Genomic DNA, 27,114 nt, shown 5'->3' on the forward strand with positions numbered 1-27,114 from the left:
TTATTATTATTATTTTTATTATTATTATTATTATACCCTACAACACTATGTGTTGGGGGTATTATAAGTTTGATTGGGCCAGAATTTATGTATGTGTCCATGTTAATTTGTAATCACGCTATAGGTCGCAATTATGGCCCGATCCTTACGAAATTTTGCACGAAGGTGGGGTTAGGGTCAGAATAGAACCCTATTTCTTTTAGAGATGATCCCCAAATGTTTAGGGGTTGAAATGGACCAAATACTGAAAAAATGTCGGATTTTGCAGTAGCTATACAGGTGGCAATTATAGACCAATCGAATTTTGCATGTAGTTAGAGTTTAGGGCGGGGAAGAAGCCTACCAATTTGGGTAGTCATCGGATAATATTTAGCGGGTAAAATAGACCATATCTTTTGTGTTGAAAAAATTCAAAATTTTTCATTAAACCGCGGATATCTTAAATCCCGGTGAAATCATAAAGCCATGACAAGATTACTTCTGACCTTTACATTGATGTTAACATCCAACAAATCGGATATATAGCAAAATATATGCGATATATATGTCTATCAAAGAAGATATGCTTGAAAGATCTCTTATATGTCGAGAACTGCTGAACTGATTTCGACAGTTCTCATTAATTCAGAATGGCCTTTTGGCAGGAAACATAAAATGTCTAAAAAAAATTGCATAAAAATATCTCTCTAAAGATGAAAATATTGATTTTGTAACAATTTTCATATTTTTTTCAATTTTGTCATATTTTTGGCATATTTTCATTTTGAATTAAACATTTGGTAATATTTCTACAGCTAACAAAACTAAGTAGTTAGGATATCAGGATATTATATACAGATCGCATTTATGGCCCGATCCTAACGAAATTTTGCATGGGGATCAGATGAGGGTCAGAATAGAAGCCTACTCTTTTTGGAGAGACCAAAAAAACTGCAAAATTGTCAGCAGGTCGTAACTATTGCTCGATCCTCACGCACATTTGAATGGGGGTTACCGGACATTGCAAAAGCCAAGCAGTTTTAGATGGCCATCCAAAAATATTCAATGTGTGAAATAGTTTGCCAACTTTTGTAGACAAAATACGAAAATGTCCATTCCAGTGACTTTTTGGAGAATTCACAAACACAGGAAAGACGCACTTCTGACTATTTCGTTAACGCTGATTTCGTTGAAGAATATAGTCAAATGTCTGTATCTCATATAGATGCGTTTCAGTCAAAAACCAATAATAATGTTAATCTTTTGCCACTTCTGAGAGATTATAGGTCTTTGGGAAATATTGGTTCCAGATCTAGGAAGACCATTTACGTGCAACATCTTCCAATAAATTGGAAATGAGCAAATTAGTTTAAGTTACTATTATTCGAAAATTAGAGAACGAAACATGATGGTTTTCTTTATTATTTGTCACAATATCTTGTGGAATTCTTTCGAGTATCTCGCCTATATAAATTGTATCGTTTATTATAGTGTTGTAGGGTATTTAACGGTCGGCCCAGCTCGACTGTAGCCTTTGCTTACTTGTTTTTATTAATAATAATAATAATAATAATAATTATAATAATTATAATAATATATAATAATAATAATAATAATTATTATTGTATTATTATTATTATTATTATTTATTATTATTATTATTATTATTATTATTATTATATTATTATTATTATTATTATTATTAGTTATTATTATTATTATTATTATATTATTATTATTATTATTATTATTATTATTATTATTATTATTATTATTATTGTTATTATTATTGTATTATTTTTGTTATTATTATTATTATAATGTCTTCGGCAATATTACTTTCAAAAATACGACTATTATTTTGTCTGATAATATTTTGAGAGATCGTAGCAATTATTTGTCAAAAAATAATTCTATTATAGTTCCTAAAAGACGTCAAACTTATAAACCTTACCCAAACTGCACGAATTCAATATTAACAAGTATCAGTTGGTTTTGCCGAAAAAACCTATTTTTCAATTATAAAAGTAGAGGTAAACAAGTAAAAAAACATTAAGTTCGGCCGGGCCAAACTTTTAATACCCTGCACCTTAGGGTAAAAGAAACATTAGAAGAAATGTGGCAAAAACCATTAAAATGCCGAATATCGGGAGGTACCGTTAGATGGGGGCTACACCAAAACGTGGACCTATAATTACAATGTTCCGCCACACAAACTAGGACCCATTATGACCCACAAATACCAATTTTTAGACAAATCAGTGAAAAAATGTGGCAAAAACCATCAAAATACCGAATATCGGGAGGTACCTTTATATGGGGTCTATACCAGAACGTGGAACGATATATCTCATTTTCAATACCAACCATCCTAGACACAATGCAAATAGCTCTGCTAAATTTTGGCGCTCTACGTCAGATAATGTGGGCTGTATCGTGATTTCAACAGGCAGACGGACAGACAGACAGACAGACGGACATCGTTAAATCGACTTAGAATTTTATGCTGATTATGAATATATATACTTTATGGGGTCTAAGACGAATATTTAAGGATGTTACAAACGGAATGACAAAGTTAATATACCCTCCTCTCCAAGGTGGAGGGTATAAGAAGAAGATACGTTTATCAGCGTTTGGAAAGTTTGCGTCGAAAAGTAACCAAAATAGAGGGGCTAAGTTCTCTTCCACACATTTGGAAATGTTCACATTAAGATTTCTCGGAGTCCGTGCACTTTAAGTACATAGTGTCTTCGACAACATTGCAGGTAAAAAAAGTAAAAAAGCAGTAAGTTCGGCCGGGCCGATCTTTGAATACCCTCCACCATTTGGAACGATTTTGGCAATTTTCAAAAAAAATTAAAATCCGTTAAAAATTCTGTTAAAATCTTAAAAATACCGAATGTAGCCGTTATATTAGGTATAGACGTAGACCTGCATAGGCAACTTTTGTCATAAACCATTACAATTTTCAAATCCAAAACTTGAATAAAAAATTCTGTGAATAATGTAGCATAAATCATCAAAATTCCAAATATAGGGAGGTACCGTTATTTGTTATAAAATTTTACTATAGTCCCAGAATACATCTAAACTATAAATCCTATCCAAACGCCAGGAATGTATAAATATTAAAAACTCATTTTAGGGTTAAAGCTTTGTGTCATTATATGCAAATGCCCAAAAAAGCATAATTTTAGATGGATGACAGTAAAGACAAAAATAATTTCGTTTGAAACTCATCGAAATATTGATCTTAGACCCAACAAAGTATATATATTCTGGATCAGCGTAAAATTCTAAGACGATTTAGCCATGTCCGTATGTCTGTCTGTCTGTCCGTCTGTCTGTTGTAATCACGCTATCTTTCGAACGAATTGAGATAAAAGGCTAAAATTTTGCACACATGTTTTTTTTTGCCAGTAGGCAGGTTATGTTCGTAAATGGGTATTCAAAGTTCGGCCCGGCCGAACTTACTGCTTTTTTACTTGTTTTTTATTCAATTTTTCCTCAGACTTTTGTCGAGTTGTCTTCTGAAAGTAACATAAAATTTCGCGTTAGCCGAATGGAGTCCAATTAAGAAATATTCTTCACTATAAATCTCGGAATAAAGCATATATTAAGGGACGATGGGTTTTAAGAAATTAACATTTGAAATTTCTTGTGAAATAAATCACTTATTCAATCCGAGTCAAAAATCTACCTTTTTACTTCATATTTTGGGGAAAGTGTCTAATTTTTATACCCTAAAACACTATGTGTTGTCAAAAATCTGCCTTTTTACTTCATATTTTGGGGAAAGTGTCTAATTTTTATACCCTACAACACTATGTGTTGGGGGTATTATAACTTTGATTGGACCAAAAATTATTTAACACCACGAAATATTGGTTTCCCACATAGGAAAGTATACATGGATCTTCCTAGCTCGCCAAGCTGAGTCGATCTAGCCATGTATGTCCGTCTGTCCGTCTGTCCATGTTAATTTGTAATCACTCTACAGGTGCCAATTATGGCCCGATCTTCACGAAATTTAGAATGGAAGTGGGGGTAGAGCCAGAATAGAACCCTATTTCTTTTGGAGATAATTGCATAATATTTAGGGGTTGAAATGGACCAAAAACTGAAAAAATTCCTGATTTTGCAGTTGCTCTACAGGTCGCAATTATAGACAAATCGACGTGGAAGTTAGCATGCGGCTAGAGCTTAGGGCTGGGCGGAAGCCTTCGAATTTTGATGGTCATCGGGTGATATTTAGTGGGTGAAATAGGCCACAACATTTGTGTTAAATAAAAGTCAAATTTTTCATTAAACCGCGAATATTTTTAATCCCGGCGAAATCACAAATAGACGAACAGGTGAATTCTGACCGTTACCTAGATGCCGATAGTAAATATATCGGTTATATATAGCGAAATATATACAATGTGTATATACAAAGGGAGGGGATGTTAGTTAGAATGCTTATATCTCAAAAATGGCTGGACCGATTTTGACAAATTTTGTCAATTCAGAATGCCCTCTTGACATAAAGGTATAAGGCAGCCGTTATAAAGGTCACAAGTAAAAACCAAAGGACACGAAATATCATATGAAGTTAGAGTTTAGGACAGCGGGTAGAATGGACCACTACTTTCGTGTGAAAAAATACTAACATTACTTACAGGCGATATCCGAAATAAACAAAAGGCGAACTTCTGGCTTTTTTATACTGATTTCATTGCCGAATATAGCAGCATATCGTATACAAGCAAATCATATAGATGAGTCTAAATTTTTATTATGTCTGCAGGACTTTTGGTATTGAAAATGGGTGATATAGGTCTACGTCTTCGTGTAGCGTCCATATAACGGTACCTCCAGATATTCGGTATTTTGATGATTTTAGCGACATTATCCAACGGAATTGTTTCAAATTTGGTATTTGAAGTTCGTAATGGATACTGCAGCCAGAGGCTGAAGACTGTCTGCGCAGGTCCACATTTTGGTATAGCCCCCATGTAATTATCATGTACCGAATTTATTTTTTTTAAAGTTTCACATTTGAATATTGTATGGCTTATCACAAAAGTTGCCAATGCAGGTTTATGCCGTCCTACATTTGGTATTTTAAAGATTTTAACAGAATTTTTAACGGATTTTATTTTTTTTGAAAATTATCAAATTCGTTCTAAATGGTCGAGGAATTTAATATTATTTAAAGTTCGGCTTGGCCTTACAGCTTTTTTACTTGTTTAGCTCTATTTTCATAACCTGCTGAATTTCCCCCGTAGTTATTTTTTGTGTTGCACAATGTAATCAAAAGGGGTTTTCAAGAATTATTAAAAAAAAAGAATAATTTTGTCGCACAGTGTAATTGGGGGGTTTCAGTCATATGAAGTCCATTAAAAAACCCTGATTCACAATAAACAATTCAGTTTTTAAAGTATAAACTTTCCGTATTGGAAACTCTTGTCAAATCTGCTATTATTGTTATATGGGAGGTCCTTAAAAATATTTTTAAAAACCCATGATTTAGACATAGCCCGGAGATCTATAAGAACATTTTATTTAAATCCACAATTTTTATATAGTAGGCCCTTTAAAAAATATACGAAAAATTCCACGTTTTTTGTAGCCGGGAAATCCTATTAAAAAGTATTCTAAACAAATCCACGATATATACGCAACCAGTCTACGTATTTTGTGCTTAGACGACGATATATATTTTTTGTATATTATTTTTATAGTCAGAAGGCTTTACATGGGTCTTCTACGCACCGTCTTTTGTGCAAAAGGAACCCTCTATGCTCTTACATGTGGGACCCAAATGGATCTACTGTATATCATATTCATTGCTGTATGTTTTAACACCCTGTATTTTTTCTTTGAAGTAAAATTTACAAAATATTGCATATTTTAAGGCGTCTGATATTCCTTATGGTACTGTTTTTTACAAATGCAATTTGCTGCATTTAAATAAAGCATAACGAAAATTTAAATCAAACTTTATAAACATTTACATATTTATTTACACATAACTAAAAAAACAAGCAACATTATGTCAAATGTGAAAAATAAATAGAACTTCAAAAATGTGGCAGTCAATATAGGTAAGAAAAATACTTTCTTTAATCCTAAGGGTCTTCTGGTGAAATTGACACAGTCATACGCTTAAGTCCTCTAAAGATGGTTAGGTCCAATGTTTTTGAATTGTCAGCCAATACTTCATAGACATCAGAGGAGGTTTTGATTTCCTTGCCATTGATGTGCGTTACAATGTCGCCGGGATTCAAACCGCCACTGAAAACAGAACACCAATAACATAAATCAAGTACCAATTAAATAAAAAAAAGCATCAATTCAACTTACATATGAGCTGGAGATCCCAAAATAACTTTCCATACCAAAACTCCATGCGTCAGATTCGATGGTACGCTATCAGATCTTGACTTCAACTCATTAAGAATATCATAGGTCAACGTTAGCATTGTAATGCCCATGTAACGTTTGGCAGGATATGTTTGTTTACCACCCGAGCCTTTTTTCCTCCGTTCCGCCACTTTGGCCAGGAACAGTTTAACATAGTCAATGGGTATGGCGAAACTGATGCCTGCTGTCACTTTCATAGAATTAACACCTATCGCTTCGCCATCCAAATTCACCAGGGGTCCACCACTATTGCCGAATGTAATGGCCGCATCAGTTTGCAAATAATTTATATCCCGATTTCCTAAACCCAATTCTTGGGAAGGACGCTGCGTGGAACTTATTACACCGGCAGTTACTGTGTTACTTAAAGCAAGCGGACTACCGAGGGCAACAACCATTCACCGGAACGTAAACTGGAGCTCTCTCCCAATTTCATAACTGGCAAATTTTTGCAATTGATGCGTATGATTGCCAAATCGGAGGTCTGATCAACATCTTCCACTACGGCGGGGAAAACACGTCCATCATGCAAACGAACCTGAACCATGGTATGGGGTTTATTGATTACCACATGAGCATTGGTGAGAATAGTTCCATCCGACTCAATAATGAAACCTGAGCCATTAGAAGCTGTTACCGGCTTCCCCGTGAAGTAATCGAAATGTCGTGTATCTTTATCTCAATGTATACAACGGATTCGGCACAAACATCCACCACGTCGGCAATAAAATTGAACTGCTTACGTCTGCCACTTAAATTGGGTAACGTCTTGGCCTCCACTGCGGGCCACAACTTTTGTTCGTTGTTAATGTAAGCTAAACCTCCCAGAGCAATGGCAGCACAACCGGCTGTCGTCAGCAGTGAACTATTCCATGACCAAAATGATTTCTGCTGGTGTTCTCTTTCCCGGTGACCGTTAAAATGTTCATTATTACTTGTGGAATATTCATGACTCTGTGATGATGATACTATCCGGATTGTCTTGCTTTGTATTCTTCTCGTTGTTAAAGAGAATTTATGTAAATATTGCAAAGCCATCTGCTCTGTTCGGTGTTAAGTAAAACAAATGAAAGCACGATGAATCCAAAGTCAGATTTGTTGCAACTGACGCCGTACACTAGAAAGAGGAGAAAGAGAGAACAATCGATAAAGATCTGGAATCAAAACAAGACAGCAAAATGCAATAGGTTTCTAGAAGTTGCAAAAGACCACTGTTAGGTATCTTTAGATCGACTTTTGGTTAAACTAAGTTCAGACAGAGACATTTTTCTTTACGATATTCTGGTAAAGGTGAGAAGAAAAAAGAAAATCCTCTTATATATTAAATCATTTGAGGTGAGGATCAAACTATAAGGGGAAACAATGACAGAATATGAGTTCGGCTCTAGCATCCCTTTTGGTAAAGGTGAGAAGAAAAAAAGAAAATCCTATTATATATTAAATCATTTGAGGTGAGGGTCAAACTATAAGGGGAAACAATGACAGGGTATGAGTTCGGCTCTAGCATCCCTTGCTTTCAAGAGGTTTTTCTAGTAATTTTGTAAAATTAACAAAATTAGCAGAAAAAGCATTTGCTGGCTAAAGAACATTCACATATCATAAATCTAGTGGTCCACTGTCTGACACAATAGTTAATGATTAAAGCCATTTTTGCGACATCCTGAGAGGAATTAACTGCAAGTGCCATGGTAGAATAATACAGTTAACAGCAAGTGTTGTTGTACAACAATCGTAACAACAACCTCATAAAAATTTGTTTTTGTACGTAATACAAGTGTCAGAGTTTTGTGTCCAAAAATGTAAATAAAATAATTAATTTTCAATAAATTGATTTAATTTCAAAAAAGTTCATTTTTTGAATTTGGATTATTAAATTAAAAATGGAATAGTTCTTAAAATATTTAATTTTAATGATTTCACGTCATTCCCCTGAATTTCAAAAAAGTTCATTTTTGGAATTTGGATTATTAAATTAAAAATGCAGAGGAATAGTTCTTAAAATATTTAATTTTAATGATTTCACATCATTCCCCTGAATGTATAGCTGTTATCTATTGGTCCTAATCTATCAACACTCCAAGCAATCGCTAGAAAATCGTGGAAAAGGCAACATCGCTTTCAAGTTTAATCCAAACAGCATACATACATAAAGTATTCTATATTTTCCAATTTTAGGAAACATGAAATATACAAATATATTATCTATAGTGGTGTCGTTGTTCCTTAAAGGTAAAAAAAGTTTCCGAACCAGTTTGTTAAGTACAGCGGCGATTTTTTATTATTAGACAAAAAATATGTTCACATTGCCCTGCAGTGAAATTTTATACCAAAAAAGGGAATACTTATTGTATATGATGAAATATAGTATTACTATAGAGTCAAATCAGCTGGGACTTGCTGTTACCTCTAATAATTATACCATGTGCAAGTGCCAATATTTATAGGTTTTTGTTTCGCTCTACTCAATTTTGAAACACAATAATTGGAATTGGATTTAATTGCTTCTTGAGTTCTTAAAAGCAGTAAAGGTGTGGGTACATAATCAACTTGAAGTCTTCGCATGGCATATATTGTGACCATGGTAGAAGAATATAGGTAGATGCATCAACGCTCAGGAACATTGATATGTCAAAATTTTTAAACAGTTTTGTCAAAAATAAGTAGATTTTTATATGTTTTCTTATACGACGCAAATGGGAGGTTATTGTGATATGTATTTTTCAAAAATTTTTACAAATTTCAATAATTTTTCATTCACTATTTTCAATTTTAAAATCGGTTTGACAGTTCATTGTCCCAGCAGCTGTGTCGATGCGACTACCTGTATTCTTTTACCATGATTGTGACATATCATAAAGGGATGTCAGAGCAGCACTGATATCCTGATACTCACTTTAAAGGATTAATTATTTTCTTCCCCGAAATTATATAATTTTACTAGATTTTGTAAACCCAGTGGGTTTTATTTGTCAATTCTATTATATAAAAACAAAAAACAATTATATAAATAATAAATTCAATAATATAAACATACTATAACAGTCTCCAACATTTACATTGAATTAACTGAAAACTCAACGATAATGCAATTTACTTATTTTTAAAAAAATATTTTAACATTTTTGACATATCAATATTCCCAAGTGTTGATTCATCTACCTGTATTTTTCTACCATGTTACATACATAGATGCCTGGAAGAACCTGAAAGAATCTGCTATTGCATTTTTTTTTTTTTTTTGACATCATAAATGGAAAATCGGTTATCGGTGTTCAATTATGGAACATACCAAAGTGGGCATATTAAACCAAGAAAATAAAAAAAAATTAAAATCATATGGTATCATAGTTCTACCTTGATTTTATTGTAACAATGGTTCAATAGTGGTAAAACTAAAGAGGTAAAGCAATGTAGTAATATGTTTGCAATTTTTTTTTAAATTTATCTAAAATTATCTATATTCATAATTCCATTGTATGTACACAAAATCAGAGATGGGAACTGCTATGCCTTGAAATTTGACATGGTAAATTACAAAAAATGCAGAGCTGGGAATGCTAAAATAAAAAGGGTTATCTTTATTTCATTATACCAGTTGTAAAATTAAGAAGGTAAAGTCATTTCAAATAAGAATTCCCATCCTTGCATTTTTTGTGATTTACTTTGTCAAATATCAATAAAGTCATTTCAAATAAGAATTCCCATCCTTGAATTTTTAGTGATTTACCTTGTCAAATATCACTGCATAGAAAGCAGGTTCCCATCTCTGATTTGTGTATGTAAGGGATTTATAAATAAACTTGTTGACAATGAGATGTTGTCAAATGAATAATTTGAAAAAATTGTAAACATACGATTGCATTACTTTACCTTCTTAATTCTACCATAGTTGTACCATGGGTTCAATGGATTTTAAATTTGCTTTAATAAATGTGTAATTAAAACTTTTGTGGAATATGTTCTATGAAGTCTAACTTCACAGTACAGTAATTTTGTACAGAAATCAATTTGATTGTTTTTTTTTTGGAATCAGCTGATTTTATTTGCAAAATGTGTCAGCTGACATCAACAACGGAACTTGTTCGCATAATTCCTTCCAATGAACTCTATTGGACTAGTTCGTTCCGGAACGACACGAAAATAAAGATAAAGGAATAAGTTTACGATTATATTATTAATAAAACGACAAAAATACATAGTTAATTATTTTATTATATTAGCAACGTATACGACATCGAGGGCGACATTTTTTCGTGCAAGTGCGGAATCGTGAAAGTTGGTGATTATGCAGTAAACGAGAATATAATGGGCTGCGCCAAAAGCAGGAACCAACAAGTTCCATATAAAAAGTAACATACGCTGTTGAATTAATGTAGACAAAACAATAATAATTGAAAAAAAAAGAAAATAATAATAAAAGAACCACAGCACACATACATATATGGTAGATGGGATAGACAAAATATGCAAACAAAAAGCAAAAACAAAATCACCGTACGTCACGTCATTGCTAGAGGCACAAGTAACAAGCAATAATAATGGCTGGTGGAAAAAGAAAACAATAACACAACTGTTGCCGCCCGATTTCTACACTACTAACTCTAGGACCTATTAGGATCATTCGTGTAGATGCATTGGCATTTCTATATTTATAATAAAAGTTCGAACTTTGCACTGTGCCTGTTACATTAATTTGTTGTTTTTGGTGGCATTACGAAGGCAACTAACCGCGGCAGCAGCAGATTTTTATTATCATCCATCCATCCATAGCTCCATATACAAATTTGCTAGATACTACTATTCCCGCTCCGTCGTTCACATCGTTTAGCGATGTGTATAGATATTGTTTATATGTATGCATGCATGTATGCACATATCGCAGGGGGAAAATATTAACTCTTTGCCCACTCTCCGCACACTTCAATTGATCATCATTGTTGAGGCGTTGTTCGGTTCATTCATTCAATAATGTATTATGTGATGTGTCTTTCGTCTTTAAAAAGCATTTTGTATTTAGTTGTTGGACGTTTAACTAGTGTTTGCACGTACAAATAAAAGTGGACAACACATTTTACTTGGATGGTGACGGTATCGCTTGGTAGTGGTGCTAGTGGTGGTGGTATGTATAATGAGTAAATAAATAGTTTATTTTGATTATTTCTTCTCATCTCGAGATCAAGATGTAAACATTGATGTTCATTTCTGCATTTACCACTGAATTGTGAAGGAGATCTGTTCGCCCGCCCGTCCGGCTGAGTATGTGCCAAAATTAGCCATAGAAGCGTTTTCATTTCATAAACATGCAACGGTTGTTATAAAAGTTTGGAAAAAAAATTTAACATCGAAAAGATTCGTTGACAGTGGATATTTGTGCTCATCTGTGAAGACAAATTTAAAAATATAAGATCGTTTAGTGAATGTGTTATAACAAATTCCTATTTTGCATTTGTCTGCAGGCCAATGTGATATTGTAACAGACAAATAATAATAGTACCATACCCACACTCAATATCAATGAAAGTGTAGTGTTGTAGTGACGAGGAGAATACATATAGAAGTTATTATTAATCATATCGAAAGGTGATTGGACTCGAAATAAAACCATATAGAAATAAAAAGGTAGTACCCATAAAGTATTTATATGTGATAGATGAATGGAAATTGTTTGTGAGTAATATGTACGCATATAAATTACATTGATGTTCACTTAAGCTTGTTTCCAATCTTGTTTATTAGGTCCTAGTCGTGTAAGAGCAAACAAAGAAAAAAGAAAAATTTTGTATTTCTGAGGAAGACAACATGAATTATAGACCTACAAATTCTGTTTGCGGAGAATCACATTTAAGAAATATTAGAAGTTTACAAAAAGGAAGATCTTATTACACACAGTTCCAATTAAATAGTAGCTGCCAACACAGAGATAAATGTAAATAAATAGGACAACATCGTTGCATGAGAGATATACTAAAGCGTGGATCTTAAATAACTTATTAAAACCTCAGAACGTAGAATTGAAAATTCGATAAAAAAAATTTACCGTCATATAAAGGCTTTAACATAATACCATCAGAGTGTAAAGAGTCACTTTTATACCACATTCAAAGCACCATATGTCAGTTTTTGTTGGGTAAAATCGCTACTATAAATAAATAAAGAAGACAAAATCATCTCGATTTTTCTCTGACAAAGAACATAAAAGGAACCATTCCGTGGAGTTACGAATGGTAATATCTTGACTCTATGATATCATACTACGCGTGAAATTTAACCTTTATATTGATAATTTATGTAAAGCAATCATACCAAATATTGAGTGTTACAGCTCCAAATTTGGTATCGGATGGAACCAACACATATGAAAACTATAGATCAATCTTAATAGATGTCCACTAAATGTGATGCATATATTTTATGTTGCATGCGAATTATATTGTCATTGCTACATAACTTTGAGAAGGCCTGAAATAAAATAGAGTGAAACTTATGTATCAGAGATAAATATATATTTTTGAACCGATTTTCAAAAAAATTTACGTACTTCCATGGTAGAAATACCAGGTAGCAACATAGGCGAAAATTACAACAAAGCAACTTTTTTGGAAACTTGATATGTCAAAGTTGTAGTCAGGGCGAATTGATTTGAAGTACAAAATTTGGGGCAAATTATTTTTCCAATCAAAATATAGAACTAAAAATTTTCAAAATTGTTGTTTTTTCTATTACAAAAGCAAATATTCAAAACTTCCAACATCGATTGAAAGTAATGCTGAAGCCGCTGCATCTTGGTTTGATTATAGCACGTTCAATACAACATTTTTGAAAATCACATAGACTGGAAATGGAGTGATTGTAGTCTCCAGCGCGCCAACGAAGGACATTTGCGATAATACATGTCCAATCGTTGTTATCTCTTCATCATCCTTACACAGCATGCAGTCTTGATAACGTTGGCAACGTTGATTTCACATTCAACAGCGATAATGTTCTTTAATGGAAATATCCGGAAAATTATTTTTGATGCTTTAAAATTAGGTTTTGTGGTGGTTCTGGGGTGTACCCTTTTTCTTTTGCTACATCGTCAGCTTTCTCGCTGTAGTGACATGCTACCTAAAAGGTACTTTAGGGTATATTTACTCCTCAGGCTTACTTAAGATTTGGATCAAAGATTGCAGAAGATACAGGGGGGCTGAGTCTACTATGAGTCCAGGCATATTATTTGTTCAGCTATGAAATGTATAGCAGACAGGAAGTCTTTTAAGCATAGATAACTTTTATACATTCGAACAACTTGAAATAAAAAAATTATCTCAATATTTAATCACACCCCAAAAATTGCCAATATTTTGTTCCCCAAACCAATCCAATATGCTTTGGAATCATTCACCTTTCACTGTTGAAGCCCTATAGTGTATAACATAGTTGAAAATCCGTACAAATAAGATGATGAAATTCCATGTATCGGTTTATTTCCTAAATTAAATTGATTCCCTGTTTCACTTATTTCAAATATCCACGAATTTTAGATCTCCATATTACCTATGCCTACCATATGTTGAATATACACTTTTTCCCTCATACTCTATAAAAACGTAAAATCTCGATTTTCTATCAATAGCATTGTTAAAGTTTGAAATCATGCAACAATTTTCTTATGTGTAAATGAAGGCGAATTCAAATTACAACAATTTTTTGACACATCAAATTGATACCAGCTGGCCTGAAAGGGTTACCTTGTAATTCTACCATGCGTACTTCCATACAGGCTAAATTTGAATTGAACTTGAAATCCCACGAGGCTATATATGGGAGCAATATTCAATTCTTAGCCGAACTCTACATAATTTTGATGAGTTATCAAATCGACTCACAATTAGATACTAAGGGGATCATCAAAGGGAAATATAGGTCTATCTCGCTACCTATTATATGTTACAAGGAAATAGCACCCTGTGCCACAGTCAGGGGTAGCTTATGAATAAATTTGTTTTAGATAAATTCAAATTGTTTGAGTTGATTTTTTCGTATAGTCCCCTAAAATAACGATACCTTCTATTATTCCTTTTTTTATTTTATCCTCATTGTTGTAGTTTGGTTTTGGCAATAGGTTCCCATGACAAAAAATTCTCTATATAGCTCCACGTTTTCGTATAGTGCCATATAACGGTAGCTCCTAGTTTTTATTCGTGATTGGTGTTCGCTTCTATAAAAGAAAATTGTGTATATTGGTCCACGTTTTTGTATAGCTTCATGTAAGGAAACGGAATTTAATATATGTATTACGTTCAAAATGTACCAGCCGCTCGGCCCGAAAGTTTCAATACAATTTTACTCAGCCGTGCTGGGAGTTTTCGCCACATTTTTATACCCTACACCACATAGTGGTGCATTTGTTTGTAACATGGAGAAGGAAACGAATCACATTTTAAGTCGATTTATGCATGTCCGCCGTCCGTATATCTGTCTGTCCGTCTGTTCGTGTATTTTTGTAAACAAAATGCAGATCGCATTTTTATTCGCTTGAAATGAAATTTTCCAACTAACATTTGTATGGGTCAAGGACAAACCCTATTGAAATTGGTGAAAATTGCTCCAAATTTAGATATAGTTCCAAATATATCTACGACCCATTTCAGGTTTATTTTGGCCCAAATGGCTAATATCAGTCCAAATGGACTGCATTTTGGCATTCAAATTTGGTGAAAATCGGTTCAGATATTGCTTTAGCTCCCATATATATTTCATCGGATTTTAGGTTTCTTTTGCACCAAATGGCTAATATCAGCCCAAATGGTGTGAATTTTGGCTCTTCCGACCGAATTTATTATAGAAGTAAGTACTTTAAATTTGATTAAAATCAGTTCAGATATAGCTATAGCTCTCATATATATGTTTCATCCGATTTGGTGTTTTAGTCTCTCAAATTCGTAAAATTCACGATACAAGAATAATATTTGGTACCAGATATCAGATACAGCCAAGAAATAGCTGTTTTCAATTATATAAAGATCATTTCAGATTTGGATATAGCTCCCATATATATCATTATCCGATTTCAGGTTTATTGTGCACTAAATTGCTAATATTAGCCTAAATGGAGTAAATTTTCGCAATTCAACCGAGTTTAGCATAAAAGCAAGAATATCAAATTTTCTCCCATATATATATGTTTTATCCGATTTGGTGTTTAAATCTCCAACTTTAGGAATATGCACTCTACCAAAATGATATTTTGTACCAGATATCTCATAGAGCTCAGAAATTGCAAAATAAACCTTTTCCTTTACGAGATCTCTACTAAATATACATAGTGGTGTAGGTTATCATATAGTCGGCCCCGCCCGACTTTTGAGCTTTCCTCACTGTTTGATGGATGTTGCTTTCTTATTTAGGTGAAATTGCTATGTAGGATTCCTAATCTAGAACAGTTGTTGCAAAAGACCAAATGTGCGCAAAACTATTTTTTTTCTCAATATAATTTTTATATCCTCCAGCATAAATGTTCATATCATCCAAATAAGTATATACGTGATTAGCATCAAAAGGTCCAAATTGGTGGACGTGTAAAGTTTAACAAAAAAAATCGTAAACAAATGTTTCCGCGACGATTGGGTTCATGACGGGTGACGTAGATCTTTTAAATTTCTTATAATAGTTTATATTGTGTTAGGAACACTTCTATTAAAAAATATGATCTTCCATATGGGGTGTTATACACCCCATCTGAATTTCGGCATTTTGAAGGTTTCGGACTAATTTTCCAAACTAATCAACTTTAATATGACATTTCAGGTGGGTGTTTTCAGTGAGTGTTTTAATTCTTTGCAAAAATATTGAATGTAGGCCCACTTATTGGTGTAGTTTCCATACAACAGTACCTATTGATTAACGGTATTTTGAAAGATTCGGTCCTCATTTATCAAACAAAACAGCTGTAATTTGGATATTTTGATATGATAAGTTTATTAACACACACTTAAATAAGGGAATGTGCTACCCATTGTTGCTGGGCGTTTAAAGTTCCTATGTTTCAATTTGATTTCCATTTCAGAGTTCAGTGTTGGTGCCCTTTTTCTTAAAAAATTAACAGCTTTCAATTCGAATCTGAATATCTTCTAGTTATATAGGCACTTATATTTCCATCTTAACTTAATTTTGGCGAGCATTTTTCTTATTTCAACTGTATGCTTGCTAGGAATTATTGAATAATCCTCGTTTTACGTATGTATTTGTGAATGTATGTACACATATTTAAACATATTTGTAAATTGTTTACATTTTATGAAAGAAGACAATTTTCTTATCTGGCAGAGAAATTGTAAACCTCCCCTCCCCCATGCCGTTCAAATTTATAACTATAATTAATGCAAATATTGTCGTATAGGAGAAAAAAAGAACTATTTGGCTCCATGTTTATATTTATTTATTTTATTTTCTCGTTACATAGCCTCGCTATCAGTAAAAGAAATCTAAACAGCTGTCTTTGTCCATTATAAAATCTATTTTGTTGATGTTTTCAAATATTGTTGTTGTAGTAGGACTACTGTTTTCATAGCGTGAGTTATATATGTGGACATTTTGGATAATTATTAAACCACTTTAGATTTGTTGAATTATGGTTGTTGATTTTAATAAAAAAATAATAGAATAAAAGAGAGTATTTGTAAACAATTTATATTGTCAAAAGTGGACAGTGTGTATTTCTAACTTGAAAATTATTAAATAATACGCTTAGTGTTATGCATACACACATCTATACGTCTAAGTAAATACAAAATCCATCTTAAGTACAAAGTAATCTCAAGAAAAAAATATGCAAAGATACTTTTTCTGTACAAGGCAATTAAATTAAAAGTAAATAACTTATGGGTGTCTTTGAAGTGCAAGTTTGAAAAAGTTTTGCTTCATTGGTTGTGTTGTATTAGAGTCTTGTCGGTGATAACTAAAGAGTATCGAAAGAATTAAATAAATGGAAAATATGTCAAATTTAATATGGTAATTAATACTCTTAAAATACAGAGTGAGATGAAAAAACTGCAACCAACTTTAGATCGCTGTCATTTCCAAGCCACTCGTCCGACAGCTGTTAATTATTATGTTAATTATTCCAGTACTGCTGATTATATTGTTTACAAGCGTACAAAAGCATTTTGGTGAGAATTTTCCAGAAAAAAGTTATTCGTGATGGAATTCAAGAGTGATAATGTGATTTCTTTATATTTGGCTGGAAAATCACAAGTGGCTATCGTTAGTATGTAAATGTGAATAAATCTTTTGTGTCTCGTACCATCGCTCGTTACCGTGATACTGGTAGTCAAGGAAGTGGGCGGAAGACAACAGTAACATCAGCAGAAATGGTTCGAAAAGTAAAGAAGCGACTTGACCAAAAACCTCGTCGCAGTGCCCGAAAAATGACTCGTGAGCTGAACATATCGCAATATTCCATTCGACAAATATTGAAAAATGAGCTCAGGGTAAAGCCATTGAAATTCCAAAAAGTGCAAGAACATACACCGCAACAGAAACAAAATAGACTCAAAAGAGCTAAAGAGTTGCTTCGCTTGGCCGAAAGTGGTGAACTGCCGAATTTGGTTTTCTCCGATGAGAAAACATTCGTTGTCCAGCATTATGGCGTGGGCCGCCATAACAGCTCTCCGTGGCATCAGAATAAATACCGAATGTTATCGCGAAAATATTCTGGAGGGTGTATTAAAGCCTTGGGCATGCAAACATCTTGGCGTCAGACCTTGGACATTCCAACAGAACTCCAGCACCATCAAACTCAGCACGCGCCACCCAAGAATGGTTACAAAATGAGGTTCCTCGCTTCATTTTCAGCACACAATGGCCACCAAAATCTCCGGATACCAATCCGTTGGACTATTGTGTCCGAAGTATTTTGGAAAGCAAGGTTGGCACTAAAAAATATCAAAGTGTCGATCACCTCAAGCAAGCGCTTCGCCGGGAATGGGCCAAAATACCGCAGAGCAACATTGGGACAGCGCGTGACGGATTCATTGGCCGCTTAAAGGCTATAATTCGTGGCAAAGGTGACCAATTCGAACAAATCTAAACTTATTCTAAAATTTTATGCTATTTCTGACATTTTTTGCTTTCATTCAACAAAATTAAAAAAAGAAAATGTAAAAATTATGGCGTTTGACTTTGTTGCAGTTTTTTATCTCACCCTGTATAAGAATGTATTTTATGGAATACAAATTTCATGAACTATTTGGAGAGAACTTCGTGTGAACGGCCTGGGAAGAAATTCAATTATTTTCGATTATAAAAATACTCTAGAATCCTCCAAAGAGGGCGAGAAACAAACATAGCAATCGCTAAATAAACCAATTGGGAGGCTATTACATTTTGTAACTATACTACTAACCAATTCCATGCACAATAAATTATTTTCACTAATTTTGTACAGCAATCAATAATCGATTTATAATATATTTTTATTTTACTATCTCCTTCTCATTTAGTTGCATCATAGAAAAGGTACTGGATCTTTCCCCCTCTTCTTGTCGTTGCGCACCTATATCTATATTATATACTATATATTTAGACTTCATACTGCATACATACATACCACCTTCTCCTCCCTTCTTCTCTGCATCATAAAAACTATATGATTGTTAATAGCAAATTATTAACATTTTAAAACTTAAATTATTAGAATGGACACTAGTTCTACAACAGCAGCCAAACTGGGTAACGCAGAAGGTAGTCAAAAACAACAAAAGCAACAGAATACGGATAAAAACAATCCCGATACAAAAGACATTTCACCAATGAAATCAACAACGGCAACAGAAAACAGTAGCACTGTATCGCCAAGCTCATATTCAACACCAAATAAACCAAATGAGCGCAACTCGACCTCAAAGGGGGGAGGAGGAGGACCGGGAAAATCCTCCACCTCTATGGCCATGCAGAAATACAATCCAAATATGCGTTTCATACTGCAACAAGTTGAGACACCGGCTCGTAATATGCCCACTAATTATTTGGAAGTGGAAACAGAATTCCCACGTGACTATGATGACAATATCGAAATGTTATCCCGCGAAACGGAACATTTGGAAGAACAATTTCGCACACCGACACGCACAAGTGGTACAGATCTAAGTAGCACACAATTATCGGCAAGTACAACTTGCGCACGACCCACAAACAGTAAGAGTGCTCCAATTGCCAAAACAAATCATAAGGTAACTTCGCTCACCGAAACCGATCATTCGAACGTATCGTTTACGAGCGAAAAGCAGGAGGTAAAAACTCCGGGATTGGGTGGCAATAAAAGTGCAAAACGGGTTGGCTTTAAGGTAGAGGAAAAAATCGAGAAACAAGTTGCCGAGTGCAGCGTTGTTCCAAAAGGCACATCTGAATTGACAAGTATTGAAGGTGATCAAAGTAAAACGCCAAAATCTCATGTTATTACGCCTAGTGATGTGGTTGAAACGGCAGTTGTGGCAGAGGAACAGGCCTTATTGACAACAGAATCGCAATCGCAAAATGATGAACAAAAACCTAGCACTGAAGTTCCTAAAATATCCACATCCTTGGCGCCAGTTGTGGCCGCCCTTGCACCCACCTCTTCTTCAGCTATACAAGACGATGATGACGAGCCTGTGGGCGTATCGCCATGTGGTCGTTTCTTTAAATACGACAAAGAAGTTGGACGTGGTAGTTTCAAGACAGTATATCGAGGTTTAGACACCGAAACGGGAGTGGCTGTGGCCTGGTGTGAATTGTTGGACAAACAAGTAAAGAAAAGTGAGAGGAAACGTTTCCGGGAGGAGGCAGATATGTTGAAAAAGCTTCAACATCCAAACATTGTACGTTTCTACACCTATTGGGAATTTGGTGTGGCGCGTAAAAAGAACATTGTATTGGTCACAGAACTAATGTTATCCGGAACACTGAAGTCCTATTTGAAACGTTTCAAGAAAATCAATCCTAAAGTATTGAAATCGTGGTGTCGTCAAATTCTTAAGGGTTTACACTTCCTGCACACCCGCCCCCTGCCCATCATACATCGTGACTTGAAGTGTGATAACATTTTCATAACCGGCACCACGGGGAGTGTAAAAATTGGCGATTTGGGATTGGCCACGTTGAAAAATCGTTCACATGCCCGATCTGTCATAGGCACACCTGAATTTATGGCCCCTGAAATGTACGAGGAACACTATGATGAATCGGTTGATGTGTATGCCTTTGGCATGTGCATGTTGGAGATGGCTGTATCCGAGTATCCTTATAGTGAATGTAAGGGTCCAGCCCAGATCTATAAGAAAGTAATATCCGGCATTAAGCCTGCGGCCTTGAGTAAAGTGGAAGATCCCAAGGTAAGGGAGATTATCGAAAAATGCATAGAACTGAGAAAAGAGGATCGACCGAAATGCAAAGATTTGTTGAACTCCGAATTCTTTGAAGAAGACATTGGGATACGTGTTGAACCCACATCCACCGAGGCCTTTCTCAATAATCCCGACAACAATGTTGTTGAGTTCCGTTTGCGTTTTTTGGATCCGAAAAAACGATCCTCCAAACACAAAGAAAACGAAGCCATACAATTCGAATTTGACATTAAAAACGATGACTGTGAAAAAGTCTGCAATGATATGATGCAGGAAAATATCATTACCGAGGAAGATGCTCGAGCCATTGTCCGTTTGCTAAAGGTTCAAGTGTTTTCACTGATTAAGGAACGTGCCCAACGTCAGACACAATTTCAACTGCAAAATGAAAAATCGCGTTTGGAAAAGATTGCTTTGCAAAAACAACGGGAAATGCTACCAGCTAATGTGGAGGAAGAGGAGGAGGAAGATGAAGTCGAGTCGGAAGAAGATGAAGATGGTACCAAATCAGGAAGACATCATCATCAGCACCAGCAGCAGCAACCGCTTCAGCTAATCGTGCCCACAATGCAACTACAAATGGATGACACCAATCAGCAGCAGGGACAGCATCAACAACAAAACTATGTACAATATGAAGATCAGATGCAACATCAGCAGCAGCAGCAGCAAGGTATGTCCCCAACAACATTGGTATCCCAACCACCACAATTTTATACGCCACAAAATCCAGCCCAAATGTCATTGGCCTCATCGCTAAATGCCATATTGCAGCAGCCATCCAATCAGCATTACAGTCAGACATCAAATCAACAGCAGGCGACGCAACAGGATTATTTAGTACAACAGCAGCAACAACAGCATCAGATGCAAGTGCAGCCTCAAAATGCCCAAATGCAACAGCAGCAGCAGCAACAACAATATCCTGTGCAATATACTATGCCAACACAACAACAGCAGTACACAATGCAAAACCAACAAATAATGCAACCACAGCAACAACAAACCTATTCACACCAGGACCTCAATTGTCAAGCAGCACCTACGGCAAATTCTACAACAAATATGGCCACATATGACCAACAACAACAACAGCAGTCCATGCATATGCAAGAGTACCAACACAACATGCCTCAGCAGGAGCAAACAACGCAACAGATTCCAGGTCAAAGTTCCTCAACAAATATCATTTATGAACAACAGCCGCAGCCAACACAAATACAAGACTATGTTCAACAACAGCAACAACAGATTCAAAACGCATACGACGTCAACCAACAGCAGCAACAACACAATATGAATGCTACCCAAACCATATATGAAAATGGTACCAATTCTTGCCAACAACCACAGCAGCAACAACAACACCAACAGCAGATGCATGGCGAACACCAGCAACATCAATTCCTTTTAAATGGTCATTCCCTTAACAATGATGTTCAACAACAACAGCAGCAGCAGCAAATACCCCAAGTAAATATAACAGGTGTGGAGAACAACAATAACAGTAACAACAACAACAACAACGGTGGTCAAATGGAACAACAATACATCACAAATCATATGGAATCCAATTCCCATGATTATCTCATGACAAATCCCACAGCTCCATCCGATGATGGTTTGATGGATGCCGGCTATATGCAACAGGGTCACGATACCAGCGGCCACAGTAATGTATCGTCTACACCAGTAACATCATCGACACCCACAACAAGCTCCTCGTGTGATGATCACAAACGATCACAACACAATCACCCGGATTCATCGCGCAAGACAAGTACAGCCTCAGAATATACATCACTTTCGGATTATTCACCCGATAGTACAATAACCATGAATTCCGCTGGATATCCCTCGGGTAGGAATTCAAGTCAATATTTTGATATGAATGAGAATGGTCCAACAACGACTGTGGAAAATATACATGAAAGAAGAAAGGATGATAGTGGCATAGGAAGTATAAAAAATGGTATTATTACGGAAAAGGTATCACCGCCACGAGAACAGCCGAATAATGGTGGTAACCAAAATGAAAACAACAACAATAACAGTGTTAATAATAACAGCAACAACAACGCAAATTCGAATAATCCCGCACCAATGGTAAGAAAAATATCAAGATTTTATGTAAATCCTGTGATATTACCAAATAATAGCGTGGCTGTGGTGGCTACACCGCCGCCGACAGTGGCTGCTGGCACAACAACAGCCAACAACATAGAACCAATACCAGAACAAAATGATAATGAAAATTCAAATAATCAGGCTACGACGACAGCAGGTGCTGAAAATGGCCCAGAAACGTCTAACAACAACACGACATCATCGACAACAACAAATGGTAATACCAACAACTCGTTGGAACAATTAAAAATTGAACTGGAAAATATTACCCATGCCCAAGCTTTTGCCTCGGCCATTGTGGCGTCCATTAATAATGAGAATATACAACAACAGCAACAGTCAAACTCTTGTCTGAGTCAAACTGAGGAGGATAGCTCAACGGCTCCGCTAAGCTCAACACGTACCTCTTCCACCTACAATTCAAGACGTACATCTCTGGACAATAGTGGCTGTAATGAATTGCAGAATGCTTTGACAAATATCATAGAAGCTGATAGCGATAATGGAACGCCACAACAGGAAAGCCAACAGACTCAACAAATACCGAATACAGCTGAGCCATCTGTCCAGAAGAATTCAAATATCAATGGTGTAATAAATGTTTTGCAACAATTGCCAGCTTGTGGTAGTGTTGATTCAACTATTACCTCAAGTACAACGCAAGCAAAAACTGGTGGCCTTACACCAAATTCAATTGCCGATTTGGAAAAGAAATTGGCGGCTTTGAGAAATACTGAAACTGGTGAGGAAGCCCAGCAGCAAACACAATCCTCGACAGCGTCAACTACCACGGCAGCCGTAACGGAACCTGTAACAACAGTTGCTCAAAAGGCCATGGAAAAAGACCCCGGCTCACGGAAGGTATCACGGTTCTGTGTTAGTCGTGTCCAGGAACAGAAATCCATTGAACAGCAACAAAATAAAGACATCAATAAGGTAGCAAACGCCCCAGCAACAGAAGTTACCCACCCTCGACAGGATGCACCTCCAGTTTTACAACAACAACAACCACCACAAACAAAGCCCCCTGAAAATCCTAAACCAAAACGAAAATCCAATGATGCGTCCATTGAACATTTATTGCCCGCCATGAATTACCAACATCAAATGGCTTTGGCTGCTGCGGCAAAACCACCAACTGCGGCAGCGGTCGTTTTACCATTGCAAGAGGCGACGGTGCCGGCACCAGCACAAGTGGTCTACAACCAACCACCCAACCATGTTACTGTACAATTGCAGCAACACATACAACAACAAATCCAAAGGAACGCAGCCATACAACAGATACAAAATGCGGCAGCCGTGGCTGCTGCCGCCACGGGACAAATGTTGATGCCAACAAATTTGCCATTGGCCACAATTCAGCAGCCTATGTTGGCTGCAGCAGCAAAACCAGCAATTTTGCAAACTGTTCCACAACAACAGCCACAGCAGCAGCCGCCACAACAACAACAGCAGGTTGCTTTACAGCAGCTGATGGTACAAATATGCAAGTCGATAAACAACTGCAACAGCAGCAGCAACAACAACAGCAAATCCAACAACATCAGCAGCAACAATTCCTTAATAATCAAGCTATACAGGCCCAACAACATCAACCCGTTCAGCAACAACAACTGGCCATGCCCTTTTTAACAGCACCTCTTCCCCCACAGCAAACACAAAACAATGTTTTGCATTCGTATCAATACACGAATGGTCCAATGGCCTCCACTGCGGTTGTACCCCATATGGGCAATGAATTAGTGGAGGCCAATCAAGCAGCTCGTTTGCCGGCAATACCCCAACAAGAAGAACCAATGTCTCTGGCCGCCACACATCCCAATCTATTGCCAACCGTTATCCAATCGGATATAAAACATAACCTCGACTCCCTGGTAAGTCAATTGTGCAACTTACGTTTGGGAACGAATCAACATCAACGTTTGCTGTTGCTGCGCCAACGTCAACTCATCGAAGAAGATGAGCTGCGCTTGAAACACTATGTGGAGTATGAAAAGTTCCAAAAGGCTTTAAGGCAGGCCAATGATGTACATACAGCTCAACAACAGTATCTTTACATACAACCCACCGCAATTAACCAGCAGGGTTATTTAAATTTTGGTAATGGTCTCGTTCCATCTTTAAATCATACTCCCAATGCTGCTCCTGGGGTACAAGCGGTACCCCAGCAACAACAAATCATAAGTGCCAATACCCAGACCACGGCCGTTTCGGCTTCTGTGCAGGGATATGCTGTAATGTTGAATCCACAAATAAATATGCAACCATCACAACAACAACAACAACAACAGCAGCAGCAGGCGACAGCAACTGCTATTCAAATGCAAACAACAAAAATGCAACAAATACACCACCAACAACAATTTGTGCCACAACAGACCACCACCAACACCGATTTAACGCTAATCAATCAACCTATGCAACAATTGACGCAGTTGCAGCCACAACCCCAACACCAACCAATTCAACAGCAGCAACAATTCCATCAACATTTGCAACAACATCAGCAACAACAGCAACACATACATCAACAACAACAGCAACAGTTACATCACCAACAACAATTGCAACAGCAGCAGCATCAACATCAGCAACAACAACTGCACCAACAACAACAATTGCTGCTGCAACAACAGCAACAGCTCAATCATCTTCAAGCCATGCAGGCGATACAACCCAATGTTGCCCCACCTGCAGCTGCTCTGGTTCAACTTCCTACGGCAGCCATAGCAGCAGCTATACCTCTCAAACAGACTGAAATGATGCCAACCGATATTGTCGCACTTCAAAAGGGCGACAATGCCAATCCCGACAGCGCACAACAAGTCCAATAACAACAGCACACCGATTACAATAATGTCCAACAGCCAATAAACGATAGCAGTCTTCTTCTTCTTCTATCGGTATACGATGGGATATATCCAGTTCTAAACGCATTAAAATTAAGAAACAATATTTATGTAATGTAAAAAAATCTATGTAAAAAGCAAACAAAAAACGCAGGAAAAACCTAAAACACGTTAATTCTATAAATAAAATAAATTCAACATGTATGTATGTATATTTATGCAAATATTTAATATTGTTGTTGTTGGTGTTTTTTTTTTTTTCCAACTCAGGAGGAACAAAAAAGGTAAGAGGCTGCGCATAAGCAACTGCTATATCAACTGAAAAGGTACCAACAATGGATCTCGTCCTAATTTATTTATATGCATTAGGATTGCGGTATTGGAGTCAAGTAATTTTGATGAAGTCAAAGTTGAGGTTTTTTGCCGCTAATATTTTTGGGACAGATGCACTGTGCAAGGGTTTTGGCCATATTTTCAATCGATTTGACTAACAAATCGTACTTTGGTTTGTTTGTGAATGAAAACTTTCCGACAAAAGATGTTTAATATAAATAATAGTGCACTGAAATTTATTGCGAAAAAGTGTTCTACTCCCAAGAATCCAAGTTAAAGGTATTTTTAATGGTAAATGGGGTAAGTGTACCAGTAGTCGGCACTTTTAGGATTTTCGCGTTTTTAATCGCTCACCATTCTGAGTGGAACTTTTCAATTATTACAAAGTTAATTTATTCAGATTCGAAATTTTGTATAGTTTTTGCAATAATAAATAAAGTTTTAATAAATTTTTATTAAATTTCATAAATTTGTAGTTTTTGTAAAACAATGCTTTTTTGCCAGTAGTCTGCACCACTTGCTAATTGTAGGTATGGCATGTTCCAACAGTCGGCATACCAATTTTTTTGTAATAATAGTAATAAAAATAAATTAATTCATTAAAATATAATATTTTTGTTTAGTTAAACTGATTCGACGTCTTTGTTGTACTTTTCTTCTTAAGAATATGGATTGTTGAGGACCTTCACAGACAAAAATTTAATTTTTATTAGAATAAATCTTCTTTTCTTAGCGAAATTGTACACAAAGATAGCTGAAAATATATTTGAAGTAAACAAAATACATTTAGTTATAAAAGTTTCATTTATTTGGGCTTAAAAATTAAAAATGGGCCGACTAATGGGACATGCCGAACTTAGGCACACTTACCCTATTAAGTACGTAAATGTCTTTTCTTCAGAGACTCACAATGAAAATTGATTTAGAATAATTCTTACATTGACACTTTCCTCGAAAAAATGAAGTATAAAGGGAGGGGAATCGAATGGGATACGCGTAAAATTAACAGTAAAGAAGCAATGACCTTATTTGCTACTTTTAATAAAAAT

At 35.7% G+C, this 27,114-nt stretch overlaps 3 protein-coding genes across 8 annotated transcripts; 2 read left to right on the plus strand and 1 right to left on the minus strand.

The window, feature by feature from the left end:
- Window positions 1-5,960: 5,960 nt before the first annotated feature.
- Window positions 5,961-7,495, minus strand: LOC131801165 (serine protease HTRA2, mitochondrial-like). The gene is given in 4 exon segments (XM_059119351.1): window positions 5,961-6,261; window positions 6,331-6,787; window positions 6,790-7,068; window positions 7,071-7,495. Coding segments are annotated over 4 exon segments (1,260 nt in total). The 5' UTR covers window positions 7,429-7,495; the 3' UTR covers window positions 5,961-6,095.
- A 2,992-nt stretch (window positions 7,496-10,487) lies between these two features.
- LOC101893928 (putative mediator of RNA polymerase II transcription subunit 26) lies at window positions 10,488-24,652 on the plus strand. 6 transcript variants are annotated; one of them, XM_020037282.2, is made up of 3 exons: window positions 10,488-10,739; window positions 18,873-18,888; window positions 19,067-24,652. In XM_020037282.2, the coding sequence occupies exon 3, from the start codon at window positions 19,068-19,070 to the stop codon at window positions 24,513-24,515; it is 5,448 nt and encodes a 1,815-aa protein (XP_019892841.2). In that variant the 5' UTR covers window positions 10,488-10,739; window positions 18,873-18,888; window position 19,067; the 3' UTR covers window positions 24,516-24,652. The 6 variants fall into 6 exon arrangements, with proteins under 6 accessions (XP_019892841.2, XP_019892839.2, XP_019892834.2 ...); XM_020037276.2 differs by lacking the exon at window positions 10,488-10,739 and adding an exon at window positions 10,776-11,509; XM_020037280.2 differs by having other exon boundaries at window positions 18,873-24,652.
- Window positions 24,584-26,692, plus strand: LOC131801171 (nuclear transcription factor Y subunit beta-like). The gene is made up of 2 exons (XM_059119361.1): window positions 24,584-25,398; window positions 26,689-26,692. The coding sequence occupies exons 1-2, from the start codon at window positions 24,584-24,586 to the stop codon at window positions 26,690-26,692; spliced, it is 819 nt and encodes a 272-aa protein (XP_058975344.1).
- The last annotated feature ends 422 nt before the right edge of the window (window positions 26,693-27,114 follow it).

Source organism: Musca domestica, unplaced genomic scaffold, assembly GCF_030504385.1.
Source record: "Musca domestica strain aabys unplaced genomic scaffold, Musca_domestica.polishedcontigs.V.1.1 143, whole genome shotgun sequence".
Taxonomy (NCBI): domain Eukaryota; kingdom Metazoa; phylum Arthropoda; class Insecta; order Diptera; family Muscidae; genus Musca; species Musca domestica.

Coding starts and splice junctions, on each gene's coding strand:
- LOC101893928 (XM_020037275.2), top strand. CDS start 10,696: ATGGGCTGCGCCAAAAGCAGGAACCAACAAGTTCCATATAAAAA. Junction 10,740..19,066: donor CAACAAGTTCCATATAAAAA/GTAACATACGCT, acceptor TTAAATTATTAG/AATGGACACTAGTTCTACAA.
- LOC131801171 (XM_059119361.1), top strand. CDS start 24,584: ATGGCCTCCACTGCGGTTGTACCCCATATGGGCAATGAATTAGTGGAG.